Source organism: Pristiophorus japonicus, chromosome 18 (genome assembly GCF_044704955.1).
Source record: "Pristiophorus japonicus isolate sPriJap1 chromosome 18, sPriJap1.hap1, whole genome shotgun sequence".
Taxonomy (NCBI): domain Eukaryota; kingdom Metazoa; phylum Chordata; class Chondrichthyes; family Pristiophoridae; genus Pristiophorus; species Pristiophorus japonicus.
The window spans coordinates 42,196,642-42,212,994 of record NC_091994.1 but is presented as its reverse complement, the minus strand read 5'-3'; the positions used below and the strand labels follow the sequence as shown (position 1 = coordinate 42,212,994).

Genomic DNA, 16,353 nt, shown 5'->3' with positions numbered 1-16,353 from the left:
TTTTTGAATCTTAGTTTTCGACTTCAGGCAGAACCTTTTGTCTAAAATTATGTGAGATTTTTTTTAAAATACAATGACAGTGCTGCTGAAGCGGGGCACCGGGAATGAGGCCCACGTGACGGGGAGCAGCCAATGGGTGAGGAGGCGACGCCGGCTCGTGTCGGTTCCCGCCAAATACAAGCGGACTGGGGGGGGAGGGGAAAGAGCAGTGAGCGGGAGCGGCCCGGCCGGAGCGGAGAGCAGTGCCGCGCGGCCCGGTCCACGACTCGGCAGCAACACAGCGGGGTGGGCGAGAGAGATCGAGACCGAGAGATGCTGCACACCCCGAGCCCAGGACAGCAAGAACAGGCGGCCGCTGGCAAAGCGGCGACAGAGAGCCGAGGTGAGTGGAACAAGCCAGGCTCCCAACTGGCGGCAAGGCCCCGCCTGAGGTACCGAGCGGGGTAAAGGTACCCAGGGAAGGGGCCGGGACTGACAAGGCAGCGAATGCATCCTGACAGGCCCCGGGGCACCCCGAGTGTCCGAGTCAGCGCCGCCATGGAGAGGGGCAGCAGGAATAAACTCGCACTTGCGGCAATTATATAAAAAAACACAAAGTTACTTTTAAGGCGCTGACAGGAAGTTTGCCGGCGAACGGTTCGCAGTGGCCCCCCGACCCCTTTCACTCAGCTGCTGAGCCGCAGAAAGGCGGGAGAGGCAGAGTTGGATTAAATGGAGCTGTATCAGGATCAGCACAAGCGATCAGTTGCTTAAAGGCCAATATAAACTATGTACTTCACACACAAGCATCTTATCTTTAGACATTTCTATTTCGTCCTTGTTTGGGTTAAAATCTAGTTTTAAATATTGCTTCAAGTTGGGATTCTGAAACTTGATCACTTTTGCACTATTTTTACAGTTTTGTCTACTGTGGAAAGAAACGGGATTGGTAAACAAACTTTTTTTCGCTCAACATTCTGTAATCTGATTTTTCATAATGCTCTTCATTTTTATTCCCCCAATTTGTACGGGATTGTCTTTGTTTCTTCCCCCGGTCAATGCTTTAAATTTAAATTTTCCGTCTAACATTAAATCTTTTAAGGCATTAAACAAGTAATGTTACATTTACAAGCAATAGCGTTGGTTCGTGCAAATGAATTGTCAAAATTGAAAGTTCTTGGTGAATAAGTCTATAGTAATTGAGCATTGTGCTTCCTACTGCATTGCTCTCAAATACGTGCAGCATTTCATTGGAGGCAACGTTTAACCCCTTGTGAATAAGTACTTGTGCAGTGAGATACTAGGTAACCAAACTATTTACATTAAAGATGTTCGAGTGACCCCACAAAACACAGTATGAAAGTTATCACTAGTTATTTTGAAGTTTGTTTTTTGTTTTTATTTCTCAGTGGAAAAGAGGTATATGTTTGGGTGGAGACTTCTTGTGTTTGATTTACAATTGGGGGCTGTGATGGGGGAGGGGAAGAGAGAAAATATAGCTTCAGCAATAAAATGGTACTCCCTGAATGACAACTGACTTGTGAATGGCACCAAAATGGTGTGTTTCAGCAGATAACTGTGAAATAGCATTGATCAAAGATTATCTTTTTGTAATTACCATCTCTGGGTGCCAATGCCATCCCGGGTGGGCAGGCAATGGTTACATCTGCCTATAATTCACGGCTGGAAGATTGTGCATACCCTCTGAGCCTCCCTCCACTGCCCTGCCCTTCTGAAAGCTCCCTGTATATAACTGCTTGATGCATTCCACACAGCACTGTGATTTAAGATCGGGACTCCTAAGGAATAAACCATTTTGTCACATAATTCATTGTTCTGGATTACTAACAGTTTTTGCAAGGATTTTGGCAGTATACTGACAGTTGAGATGGAATTTAATATGCATTTCTAGAAGAGGTTAATAAAGTAATGGATACATGTACCAGCTGAATGTTAATTTGTTGGCTTGAAGGTGTTTTCAGTTGTACTGTTGGATCTTATTTCCCTACTCTTCATAAAAGGGAAGATTAATCATGCTGAATTGCCCTGTGTCCGAGAAACTAATTAAGGGGAAGGATATTCTGTATTTTAATGGAGGTATTGGGGAAGGGAAATGTATCCTTAAGTCAACAGCTCAGTTATCTTTCAGGTTTTGAGAAGAGTAACTTGTCTCTTGCATCTATTTTTACAGGATTGTGCTAATCTCTCAAGCCATTTGTGTATTATTGAAACCAAACCATGGACACTCGTCTTTTACCCTGCCATTACTTGTTGCTTCCCTTTACTCGTCAGCTGACATTTAAAACTTCTCATTGGGATGCACTACTGCCTTTTGTACTTGGTGGCAGCACTGGTGTATTGATGCAGAGCATGCTGTGCCATTGTTCACTCAGGATAAAGTAATTTATAGATCAGAACTATTGCTTGGTAACCTGCTGCTTTTAAGGGTATTTCTCTCCTTTTTTTTCACCCCTTTCAAATAAACACCTTTCTGGTTACCTAACCACCTGGACAATGCACTTGGACGTTCAAGCTCCTTTTCACAAGATATACTGGAGTAAAGAACTGCAGACCAATTGGGAGAAGTCTGTCCAGTCATGACTCTCAAAACTTTTGCAATGTTTTGGTGTGCTACCAGAAGTTGAGCAATTCTCTAAATTTCATTACATGCCTTGAGGTAATCTCAGAAGGAGGTTGGTTATTTTAGTACAGTTTTACACTGCTGAAGCCTTGCATTTTAGTCTTGCAAAGCTGAGCGGCCACACATGAGCAAGGTTCCTGTATGCAACACCTGAAATTATGCTTCACAAAATTTTAAGGAGCTTTTGTGCTTGTTATATCTCATTGGTACACAGCAGTGTAGTTTTTAAAGTCACTGGGCTGATGAGATTCATGATTTACACAATTGATAATTTATAAAAGCCATTGTTAAACTGAAATCCTAGGTTTGATTATCCTGTTGAATATGTAGAATAGCTGTGTATTTTTTCCTACTGTATGCAATGCTACATTGGCTGTAATGTGATCAGTGTTTATCACAGTTGAGTGGATGTCATTGCAGTAAACATTTGGGTGTAATAACTGGTTTGTGGGACTTTTGGATAAAAATGCACTGGTACCACTCCAGATAGGATGGAGTACAAATATTCTATGCTTTGCGATGCGAGTTATACCAAATAAACTAATGCAGCTAAATTCCGAAGCTCCGGTCTTAAGTGCTGAGTAGAGGCCCTATTGCTTTTCTTAAATTGCTCACCTGCAATCTTTACTGGACAAGAAAATTACCATCTATAGATTTGATTTGTATGTACACACCTACCTCTGCTCCATACTGAGTTGCAGTTTGACAGTTGCTGCCACTCTGCCAGTTGTTGCCTATTGTGTGAGCCTGGAGAGTATTCGTAGGTTATTCAACTATGGAGGGCATTACACCCAAGGTGTATTTGTAGTTGATAGCTGCATCTGATCTTACCAGTAGAGGTTAATGGGTAGCGCTCAAACAGGAATATTGCTGTACTACTTTTTTGCCACTCTGTTGGCCATGCACTGTGTAGGCAATTCTAGTAACTCCGCCACTACCTTGGTTAACGTTGGATAATTGAGCCTGGTAAGAGTGGCCCAGCACTCCTCTGCAGGATATTCATGAGCAATATTTTTTGTCATATCCCTTGGATTATCATGACCAATTTTCAGTATTTGTTCACAGTGAAATCTTTTCCTTCTGAACTTTATGCAGTCTACACTTAGTGCAAAGTTGTTTAATTCAAATGATCTGATGCAATTTTTTTTCACACTAATGTTCTTAATTTTTTTTGCTCACCCACTGAATTTGAATTGCCACTGCACTTTATTCTGGTAACTTGCAATCTAACAATTTTGCCTGTTCATTACTTCGTGTTCAGTCATTACTTTAGCAGCTAAGATGGAAACTATATGTACAATAACAGTTGGTTGCCAATAAGGCAATAATGGGCCTAAAATTGAGGTCGGAGGCTTCCTTCGTACAAACGCCTCCGAGCCGAAATAAATCTATGAATCTATCTGTTGGTTTTGGAGAAACGTAAGATCCCGGTCGGAGGCTTATATTTTCTGCGCAGCGCATGGGGACCTGTCTTCGAGGTATGCAAGGAGGAAGCTGGAGTCACATTGGCCTGGACAACCAATCATGATGCAGTATTCTGATAATGGAGTTCCCATTACAGTACTATCAATGAGAAAAATCCTGAAAACACCCAAACACAGCAAAATAAATAAATTGCATCACTTATTTATAATGTTTTAGGGGGGAAATTTTTGGATTTTTAAAGTGTTTTAATAGTGTCAAAAATAAACTTGCCTTAATGGACAGGGTTTTTATTATTAAAAACTATTTAAATTTAATTTTTATGTTTTAAAACTCTTACTTTGGTAAAAGTAGGCTCCACGTCTACTTTCACTGGGCATAAAAGTTTGAAGGAGATTCACTGGGCATGATTTGGGCAAATAGCCCAATCTCTGCCAGGTGAATGTCCCACGGAGGATCTGTCGCAAAATCTTGACAGGTTGGAAAACCGGCCTTTGTGAGGCAACACCGGGTCCATGCGCACTTCTTACAGAGAAACATAGAAAATAGGTGCAGGAGTAGGCCATTTGGCCCTTCGAGCCTGCACCACCATAGAATAAGATCATGGCTGATCATTCCCTCAGTACCCTTTTCCTGCTTTCTCTCCATACCCTTTGATTCCTTTAACCATAAGGCCCATATCTAACTCCCTCTTGAATATATCCAATGAACTGGCATCAACAACTCTCTTCGGCAGGGAATTCCGCAGGTTAACAACTCTTGAGTGAAGAAGTTTCTCCTCATCTCAGTCCTAAATGGCCTACCCCTTATCCTAAGACTTCCCCAACATCGGGAACAATCTACCCGCATCTAACCTGTCCCGTCCCGTCAGAATCTTGTATGTTTCTATGAGATCCCATCTCATCCTTCTAAACTCCAGTGTATGAAGGCCCAGTTGATCCAGTCTCTCCTCATATGTCAGTCCGGCCATCCCAGGAATCAGTCTGGTGAACCTTCGCTGCACTCACTCAATAGCAAGAATGTCCTTCCTCCGATTAGGAGACCAAAATTGAACACACTATTCCAGTTGAGGCCTCACCAAGGCCCTGTACAACTGCAGTAAGACCTCCCTGCTCCAATACTCAAATCCCCTAGCTATGAAGGCCAACATACCATTTTCCTTCTTTACTGCCTGCTGCACCTGTATGCCAACTTTCAATGACTGATGAACCATGACACCCAAGTCTCGTTGCACCTCCCCTTTTCCTAATCTGCCAACATTCAGATATTCTGTCTTCATGTTTTTGCTTCAAAGTGGATAACCTCACAATTATCCACATTATACTGCATCTGCCATGCATTTGCCCACTCACCTAACCTGTCTAAGTCACCCTGCAGCCTCTTAGCGTCCCCCTCACAGCTCACACCGCCACCCAGTTTAGTGTCATCTGTAAACTTGGAGATATTACACTCAATTCCTTCATCCAAATCATTATATATTGTAAAGAGCCCAGGGAAGCCGCAGTGTTAGCCCCAATGTGTCTTAGTGGATTACCAGCTGAAGTGCAGATGGCAATGTTGTCTCCAAATTTTTGAAAAATGAGATAGTAATTTTATGTATTAAAATAAGTTGATCCCCATTGTGCAATTCAAAAATATATTTTTGCAGGTATCCTTTTTAAAGAAAAACCACACCTGTCCATATTTTTTTGGGAGGTTTCTGGGCCAACTGCTTCCACCAGGGTAGTCTTTACATGTACTCAAAAGTCAACTGCACCAAAAAATTCCTGGTCTTTGAATGCATATGAAGAAATGCAAATGTCTACTCTTAGGGCCCAAGTTTCCACATGATTTGCGCCTGATTTTTAGGAGCAACTGGTGGAGAACGGACTATCTTAGAATTCGCAATTCTCCACATTTTTTTTTTTGCAGTTCTAGTCAGGTAGAACAGTTCGACTTTGGAACAGAATTTTTTCTTCAAAAGGAGGCGTGTTCGGCCACTGACGCCTGATTTCAAAGTTTCCACAGTGAAAATGTACTCCAAACTAAAATAGAATGGAGCAAGTGAAGATTTTTGTAGAACTGAAAAAACCTGTTCTAGACATTAAAAAATCAGGCGCAGGTTACAAATTAGGTGTCCAGAACGAGGTGGGGGGTAGGGAAGTCATTAAATTCTATAATAAATCCTTATTTATACTTATACAAATGAATCCAACTTGAATGAACATTTATAAGCAAAGAAAAGATTAAATAAACCATCTTCCTACCTGTGTGAAAGTGCTTCAGCCAGGAAGAATTCTGCAGCAAGCCTCAAAACGAGGCAGCCGTCACCGGAGGGGGGGGGGGGGGAGGGAGCCGACCGAATGCGGGGGGGGGGGGGGAGGGAGCCGACCGAACGCGGGGGGGAGGGAGAAGGGAGCCGACCGAACGCGGGGGGGAGGGAGAAGGGAGCCGACCGAACGCGGGGGGGGGAGGGAGAAGGGAGCCGACCGAACGCGGGCGGGTGGGGGGGAAGGGAGCCGACCGAACGCGGGCGGGTGGGGGGGGAAGGGAGCCGACCGAATGCGGGCGGGGGGGGGGGGGGGGGGGAAGGGAGCCGACCGAACGCGGGGGCGGGAGGGAAGGGAGCCGACCGAACGCGGGGGGCGGGAGGGAAGGGAGCCGACCGAACGCGGGGGGCGGGAGGGAAGGGAGCCGACAGAACGCGGGGGGCGGGAGGGAAGGGAGCCGACCGAACGCGGGGGGCGGGAGGGAAGGGAGCCGACCGAACGCGGGGGGCGGGAGGGAAGGGAGCCGACCGAACGCGGGGGGCGGGGGGAGGGAAGGGAGCCGACCGAACGCGGGGGGCGGGGGGGAAGGGAGCCGACCGAACGCGGGGGCGGGAGGGAAGGGAGCCGACCGAACGCGGGGGCGGGAGGGAAGGGAGCCGACCGAATGCGGGGGCGGGGGGGAAGGGAGCCGACCGAATGCGGGGGCGGGGGGGAAGGGAGCCGACCGAACGCGGGGGCGGGTGGGAAGGGAGCCGACCGAACGCGGGGGCGGGGGGGAAGGGAGCCGACCGAACGCGGGGGCGGGGGGGGGGGGGGGAGAGGGAAGGGAAGGGAGCCGTTCCAAACGACTGGCGGGAAAGAGAGAAGGCTGCAGGAAGCCTCAGAAATTGAGGAGCCATTTCCCGACAGCAAAAGGGGGTGGTCGTTGGGAAACGCTGCCTCAACTTTGAGGCTTCCTGCACCCTTCTCTGCTACAAGAAGCCTCAGTGCTGATGTGCTGATGGCAATGTACTTTTATTAAAAAATGTTCAAAAACTAAACGGCTACAAAGAACTACAAAAATGGCCGAGTGCCAATGTTTCTTTCACACTGAGCATGCGCGAATGCTCCAACGCGCATGCGCTGCGTTGCCGGCAGGAAAAAAACTAATTTAAATAGTACCCGCCCCCTCCCACTTACAAAATCGGCGAAAGTGTAGGCTCCGCCCCCCCCCCCCCGGGCGCCGCGCCAAGCAGAGAACGAGCTGCAAAGTGCTCCAGAATCGCTCGTTTTTTTTCCGACACCGTTTAGGTTTTATCGTGTGTAAACTTGGGCCCTTACTGTTCTCCAAACCATGCTATTTGGTATGCACGTTAAAGTGTCTCCATTTAAAACCTGAAATTGCTTTAATAAAATTACTTTGATCTGAAATGTCATGTTGTATTTGTTCGGTTATATTAAAAGATTCTGAAGGGCGGTAAGATTTTGGATTTTATTTTTGACAGTTTAAAGTATGGTATTAGATTTGTTTTAATAGAATTACTGAGGGGTGAATAAGGTTCGGTCATGTGCTGTCGGACACTTGTGACGTTTTATTTATAAAAGAAATAAGTTAATTTGCTCTGTTCTCTACACACAAGTGGTTCCAAAGTTTTTTTGCTGTTCTTTTGTGTGAATAACTTTATTTTTTTTTAAAAATTTGCAGTAATGGAAGAGTACAAGTTGAAAGCAGCCACTCCAGCAAAGAAACTGGTCCAAGGTAACCTAATTCTTGTGTAGTAATATGTTGCGTTTCCTTATGGTGATATAATGGGTTGCAACATAGTCCTTTTTAGACTTCTAAGACTTGAGCTAAGTTTCAGCCTAGACAGAGACCATTAATGTCTTCTGTGATTTGAACTCTAACCTTAGTGATTCATCCAGTGGTACACTTGAATGGTTTTCTGAAACAAAATCCTTTGCCAAAGTGGTGCTTTGTTTGGAAGTCTAGTCCTTAGCTTTTCTATTTCTCTACCCCACCCCCAACTTCATGACTGTGTAACCTATCGTATGTTCTGTGAAAATCTCTTGCACCTTTACACTCGTTGTCAAGTTGATTTTTATCCTCGGTGACTCACTGCTGATGTTTTTAATGGGGTGTTGCTTTTTATGAAAAACAAGTTTCCTCTGCAGGAAGCATGGTCAAAATGGCGCAGGAGTACTAAATGGACCCAAGCCTAGCAGGATGTGACTTCAACTAATTTTAGTGTTTCAACACTCAACCCATGCCTTTTTTTGATAATCGGCAGGGCAGATTTGGGGTCGTTACTATTGGCCAACACCGAGCTGAGCCAGGGAGAGGAGAAATCATCTTGTGTTCCTACATGTTGTTACTATCCAGTAAACCATGATAGAAAGTGCTTGTGTGTGAGCACCAATTGAAGGCATTATAGTGCTCAACCATGATGCTCCAGTGGTCTCCGAATCTGCTGATACTCGGTCAAAGCTCACACATGAAGAATGGCGACTTGGCTGAAATACTAGTGTGGTTGGTGCCCGTGGAACTGCAAATCTTTGTATGCAGGGTTTACTTCAGGTTGGATATATGAACTAACTGTTTCTGTGCACATGTCTAAAGTCATGAGCATTTTCTCTTGGATGCTTTTTTCCCAAAGTATAAGAAGAATTCAATAGCATTTTGTGCTGTTGCTTGTGGGATGTAACTGCAGGGTGTGTGTGTGTAGGGCAAAACTTTGGTGTCTGAGAGTAAATGAAATATTGCAAGGCTAACCAATCTTGTATTTTCTACTCTCATTTAAGGAACAATGGAACTTCATAAGTTCACGTTATTGAAGTTTGCAGTTAATTTTACCAATCTCATCATTTTGTAATATAGAAACATAGAAATTTACAGCGCAGAAGGAGGCCATTTAGGCCCATTGTGTCCACGCCGGCCGTCAAAGAGCCACATAGCCCTCGGTCAGCAGTCCTGAAGGTTACGTATAAAGCTATGAATAATGACGGACAGGTAAAGAGCATCCGGCCTAACCAGTCCGCCTCACACAACTGCGATACCCCTTGTATCGCAACATTTTACACTCCATACCACCCGGAGCCATGCAATCTCCTGGGAGAGGCAAAAAAAACATAAAAACTCAGGCCAATTGGGGGAGAAAAATCTAGTAAAATTCCTCCAACCCATTCAGGTGATCGAAACTAGTCCAGGAGATCACTCTGGCCGTATTAGATTTCATGATGTACTTACCATCGTGTCTGCATCAGCCAACAAGAAGTTATCTCATCTAATCCCACTTACCAGCTCTAGGTCCATAACCCGGCACTTCAAGTGCACATCCAAGCACTTTTTAAATGTGGTGAGGTTTCTGCCTCCACCACCCTTCCAGGTAGCGAGTTCCAGACCCCCACAACCTTCTGTATGAAGAAGTTTCCCCTCAAATCCCCTCTAACCCTTCCACCAACCACTTTAAACCGATGCCCCTCTCGTAATTGACCCCCCCACCAAAGGCTATCCACTATATCCAGGCGCCCCCCCCCCAAATTTTATACACCTCAATGAGGTCTCCCCTCAGCCTCCTCTGTTCCAAGGAGAACAAAGCCAGCCGATCTAATCTGTCCTCATAACTAAGATTCTCCATTCTAGGCAGCATTTTCGTAAATCTCCTCTGCACTGTCTTCAGTATAATCATATCCTTCCTATAATACGGCAACCAGAACTGTACGCAGTATTCCTGCTGTAGCCTAACCAGTATATTATACAATTTAAGCATAAACTCCCTACTCTTGTATTTTGTGCCTCGGCCAATAAAGGCAAGCATTCCGTATGCTTTCTTAACCACCATGTCCACAGATCCCTGAAAGTAGGTCAGGTGGATAAGCACTCCAAGGTCCCTTTGTTCATCTGCACTTGTAAGTGGCCTACCGTTTAATGTGTATACCCTTATTGGCCCTCCCCAAGTGCATTACCTCACACTTCTCCAAATTAAATTCCATTTGCCACTGTTCTGCCCACCTGACCAGTAGATTGATATCCATTAACAAATCTGTGCTGACCGTCCCTGATTAATCCTTGCCTTTCTAAATGTAGATTTATCCAGTTGTTCAGGATTTTTTGCAATAATTTTCCCACCACTGAGGTTAGGCTGACAGGCCTATACTTACTCAGCCTATCCCTTTCTCTCTTAAACAAGGGTACCACATTAGCAGTCCCCCGGCATCATGCCTGAACTGGAAAATGATGGTCAAAGCCTCTGCTATTTCCTCTCTCTCTTCGCTCAACAGCCTGGGATGCATTTTATCTGGACCTGGGGACTTGTCCACTTTCAAAGCTGCCAAACCCTCCAATACCTCCTCTCTCTCTGTCTATTTCGTCCAGAATTTCACACTCCTTCTTGAAAGGATTACCCCTTTCCTTTGTGAAAACAGACGCAAAGTATTCATTAAGAAGCATACCCACATCTTCTGCCTCCACACACAGATTACCCTCGTAGTCTCTAATAGGCTCTACCATTAAGTTTTCTTTGATTTTACTTGCCAAGAATTTTTCATGCTCTCAGCATTCCTAATATCCTTGTTAACTTTACATCTGAACCTTCTATATTCCTCCAGAGATTTTACAGTATTTAGTTGTCGGTATATGACATAAGCTTCCCTTTTTTTCTTTATCCCTTTCTGAAAGTCCCAAGACATTCAGGGGGCTCTAGAATTGTTATTCCCACCCTTTTTCTTCAAGGGCACATGTTTGGCCTGAGCGCTCTGGATCTCCACCTTGAATGCTTCTCACTGTTCTGACACTGATTTACCTTCAAGTAGCTGTTTCCGCTGTGGCCAAATCACTTCTCAACTTAGCAAAGTTAGCTTTTCCCCAATTTGGGACTTTTATTCCTGGTCTAACCTTGTCCTTATCCATAACAACCTTCAATCTGACTGAATCATGGTCACTGACACCCCAAGTGTTCTCCCATTGATACCCCTTCCATCTGCCCAGCTTCATTCCCCAAAACTAAATCCAGAACCGCCCCCTCCCGTATTGGGGCTTGTTACATACTGACTTAAAAAAGTTCTCTTGAATGCATTTTATGAATTCCGCGCCCTCTATACCCTTCACAATATATTTGTCCCAATCAGTATTGGGATAGTTGAAATCCCCTATCACTGCCCAATGGTTTTTGGACTTCACAGAAATTTGTCTACATATTTGCTCTTCTATCTCCCTCTCGCTGTTTGGGGGTCTAGAATATTCGCCCAGCAGTGTGATGGCCCCTTTTTTATTTTTCAGTTCGACCTATATGGCCTCATTTGATGATCCCTCTAACATATCATCCCTTCTCACAACTGTGACCCACCACCCCTTTTTACCCCCCTCTCTGTCCTGTCTAAAAATCCTGTAACCAGGAATATATGAAATGAATTGTATTTATGACTTGAGGAAACAGAATTGTTCTTTGTACTAAACTTCTTATCGCTCAGTAACTCCATTCCATTTGTTTTAAGCTGCTGTATTGTTTTACTTATTAGCTTTCTTTGAGGTACATCATAAGGTGTGGCATTCAACCATTTAAAAAAAAAAGGTTCCAGGTTGGATCACTGATGCAGCTGATTTAGTTGACTTCAGTTGGGGTAGTGATGGCCAACTTCAGGATGAAAACATGGCCAACTTCAGGATGAAATCATAGAATCTGCACTGACACTCCAGTGCTATACCAAAGGAGTGCTGCATTCTTGGAAGTGGAAATCTGCTTGCTTAACTGCACTTTAAGATTGCATTTAAAGCAAGGCAAGGAGTTTTCCCAGTGTCTAAACCAACATTACTACTTCAACATCACTTTAATTTAAAAAAAATAACTAGCATGTGATGGTCTCGTGGTCAAATAGTCTGCCGAAACTCTCTTCAGGCTAACTAATGAAGCAATTTTGAGTTTCTGGAGTGCTACTGGCAGCTATAAAGTGCATACTCAAACATGAGTGATTAACCTCTGGATTGGAGGGGTGAAATTCTGTCTTTGTTTTGTTTTTAGTTTAGTATGTTGTAAATAGCTGCTTGTTTCTAAATCTGCTTAATAATGGTGGAAAATTTGTTTATGCTCATGTTGCAGCACGATTGCCTTTCAAACGTCTCAACCCTGTACCAAAGGCAGAAAATGAGGAGACTACTGATGCCAAGCGGGCAAAAATATCTACCAGTGCACCTGCACAACTACCTGCAGTCAAACTGATTGCTTCTGACGAGGATGTTGAAAATGACTGCAAAATAAACTTGGATGGCCAAACTGGAAATTCTGCAACAGCGGATGGGGATCTGGCTCCCTCTAAACTTGTTAATGGGAAAGGACCTCTTGATGATTTCTTGCATTCCATTCAGAAGAGTAATTCTACGGTTAAGATGCACAGTCGTGAACTCCATTCCATGACGATTGACTTAACGTGCGATTCTAGCAACGAAGTCTCGGACAGCGTAGGCAACAAAGGTGTAAAAATGGTGGCTTCTGCTAAAGGTCTGAGTAAGAAAACAAAAGTTGATTCTGAAAAGAAATGTAACTGGTTGGATAGTCTGAAGTCTAGTGTAACAAAAGGGATAAATTCTTCTGAATCTGTGAATTCTGAAAGTTCAGCACCTGGGCAGACTAGCGGGGAAACTAAAGCAAAGCAAGGACTCGAAATTGAAGTCGATAGCCCTATTGCTAACAGCGTGTTCAAGGGCAGAGTTCCAGTAGTGGTTTTAAAAGATATAATGGCTGACAAGTCGTGCTGGACTGGGAGTCTAGAGAAAGGCATAGTGCAAGTGGAAGGAACTCGGTCATTTGGGAATGAAAGCATCGACTCACCCGTCAGTTCCTTATCGAGTTCTATTTCAGCTACTGATAGCTCACCAGAAGCAAGGTCTCGAGAGGATGAGAAGAGTCCTAGATCTACGTCATCAACTCCTGGAAGCAAGGTTGATACAAAATTATTTTTGCACATTCTGAAATTTGGGGGAGGGGAGGATAAAGAAGTGTGTGTTAGTGGCTCTACATTAATAAGAACTTGCTTTGTACTATGTCCACTTGAGCTGTGAAACATCTCTATGCATGTGTAGAAAAACCATTTTGAGCTATTTAGCAAAGATGAAATGTTACTTATGGGAGTGATGAGCCATTTATAAACCAGAGGGTTGTGCAATATTAAAATCTATTAACTTAAGTGCATTAAAAAAAATGTTTTCAAAAGTATAGCATGTTTTCAAAGTGGTAAATAAGCCTAATATATACTGTACATACTCTTGACCCTCAGTTGCCACCCGTGTGTAATTTTTTTTCTCGGACGCTATCCCAAGTTTTAAATTTGCATTTTGTTCACTTCTGGTTGTATTCCAATGGGCAAGATTGCCACTTGATTATTCTGTGGTTGTTGGCTACCGCATTCACAAGTTTAAAGACCTTTTGTAAACAAATGCTGTATCATTTCTATTATGAAGTCTGCTGACATGGCATGATTTAAAAAAAATATTTTTCATCTGTCTATAATGTTTTTAATTGTATCTCCTCTCTCGACAAAATAATTGTCAATGAAAATCAGACTGGCTGCCTGGGCTATACTGGATTCAGCACTGTTCCTTTTCATGTAACTGAAGAAAATCTAAATCACAAAAGGCTGTAAATGTACAGCAGGTTGGGGGTCACTCAATCAGATTGTAAACCTTTACCATAAATATTTTCCTTGCAACAGTGACTACACTTCAAAAAGTACTTCATTGGCTGTAAAGCGCTTTGGGGCGTCCGGTGGTCATGAAAGGCGCTATATAAATACAAGTCTTTTTTGGACTCTCTAGATAATTAAAATAGCCTGCAGTTATGACACTAATACACTAGCATTTTTCTCAAATCTCAACCTTTTTTTTCAACTGCTTGACACTCACATTGCCAGTAATGTAACTGATCTTAGTATTCCTTAGCTCAATCTAGCAATTCTCTTTTAACCATTTCTCGTATTCTAGTGCTCGGATTGTGTATTATTGCTCGCTCTTCCTTGTCCTCTCTTTTACCCTATCCACCCGTAAATTTTGTAACGATATTTAATTGCCATTTTGTTTCTGTTCTTTTACAAATATCGATCCAGTTCCCTTTTTAAGGAAATAGTCTCCATTAATGGTCACTATAAAGAATTCCATGAGGAGACTACTGATAAAATAACTATCTTGGGCGTGGTGTGGAGATCCATATAACACCATTCTCCTAGTGATCGTCATCAATCTATGGAAACAATCTTTACTGCTTGCCATCAAGAGAGGTTCTTTTCTCTCCTTTCTTTTCTCCTGCCCCAATCTTCTGTTTGTGAAAAAGCCCACATTGGTCAAGCCTTTCTTCACAACTCGAACATTTTATTCCTTCTCGTGAATCTTCATTGTCCCCGTTTCATGGCTGTAATATTTCTATAATGGGGTGCCCAGAACTGTGGCTCAACCAATGTACAAATTTAGCATTTCTTAATGTCCCATGTATAAAACTCTGAATCCCATTTTGCCTGTTGTCTTTTCTGCACTCCATCTTTTATAAAGATTTCTGCATCCATAGTTCTTTTCCCGCACTCTTAATCTTGCTGATTTATCGTGTACTTTCAATTTTTCCTAAAATGCACTATTTCACACGTCTGCATCTGCCTCAGTTTGCCATGCCCCTTTGTAATTTGGTATCAGCACATTTTGATATAATTTCTCTTGTGCCTGGAGATGTGACCCTTATGGCTAAAGGGATCAAGGGGTATGGAGAGAAAGCAGGAATGGGGTACTGAAGTTGCTTGATTAGCCATGATTACATTGAATGGTGATGCAGGCTCGAATGGCCTACGCCTGCACCTATTTTCGATGTTTCTATGATGATGATGATATAAATGATTTGGATGAAGGAACCAAATGTACTATTTCCAAGTTTGTTGAGGACACAAAACTAGGTGGTGTTGTGAGAAGGATGCAAAGACGCTGCAAGGCGATTTTAGATAGGTTGAGTGAGTGGGCAAACACATGGCAGATGCAGTATAACATGGATAAATGTGAAGTTATCCATTTTGGTAGGAAAAACATAAGGACAAAGTATTATTTAAATGGTGATGGCTTGGGAAGAGTTGATGTACAGAGAGACCTGTACTTTCTATGTAGCCTAATCCTTACTTCGTAATTTTGTGACCACATTGTTTCCAAGAAGAGATGGCAGTGGGACATTAAGGAATTAGTAATGTAGAAACATACTTTTGTTAGGTAGTACTGAGGATTTGCAGTAATTCGACATCCAAAAGCCATTCACTGACTGGAGGGAGGCGGAGCAGATGCTATTGCTGGCTTCATCTCCAGAATTCTTCAGAAAGCCTGTCTGCAGCTATCAAATTGATGAAAATGAAAAAAAAATCTTAATCGTTACTACTTTAAAATACAGAATTATCACTGTTCTCTGTTCCTTTCTTTGTTAAAGCAGCCTGATCACTTCCTACACGAAGGAAACTTTGCTTTTTAAACCAACCCTAAATGCCTTTGTGACAGAGACTAGTCTATTTGCAGTACAAGAGAGTATCAGTCAGTGTTTGTCAAATTGTTGCTTCTCTCAGCTAGTAGTGGTCACTGCTGCATCTGCAGATTGCCAGCTGCGGACTGTGTTCAATGATGTTGCCCCAAAGTCCAAATCCTCCTCCCCAATTCTGGGATTGTGCTATAATTTAATCATATTTTTGGAAAATCACAAATTCGTAATGTTGAAATAGTGTAAGTTATGAAGTCACATTTTGTGTCAATAAACACCTATTTTTTTCCCTTCCACTTTTACATATCTCTACTTGCCTGTTTTCTTACGATTTACTTTTTTTTCCCCCACATTTTTGTTTTTCCCACTTGTTTCTGTTTACAGTTGGCAGATCAGAGACCGTTTTAGACTCGATGTAGCAACAACAGATTTGTTACTGGGAAAGGATGCGGTGACCTGTAATTTTTCTGTTTCCATGGGGAGGGGGAAGCTGGAAGAAAGAGTAGGGGGTTCTGGTATGCTCTTGCTGAGCAATCCTGTGAACCTTATTTGCTTGAGTCAGTCTTTGGACAAGTCCTTATAGTAACCTGCCCTCTGACTT

General features: G+C 43.2%; 1 protein-coding gene across 1 annotated transcript in view; it reads left to right on the top strand.

Annotated features, from left to right (window-relative positions):
• Positions 1-195: 195 nt before the first annotated feature.
• The window catches only part of chaf1a (chromatin assembly factor 1, subunit A (p150)), a 56,527-nt gene continuing 40,369 nt past the window's right edge, over positions 196-16,353 (top strand). Inside the window, exons 1-3 of the mRNA XM_070859921.1 lie at positions 196-382; positions 7,976-8,029; positions 12,363-13,201. Of these exons, the coding sequence (XP_070716022.1) occupies positions 313-382; positions 7,976-8,029; positions 12,363-13,201 (963 nt within the window). The 5' untranslated portion in view covers positions 196-312. The remainder of the gene's footprint in view (positions 383-7,975; positions 8,030-12,362; positions 13,202-16,353) is intronic.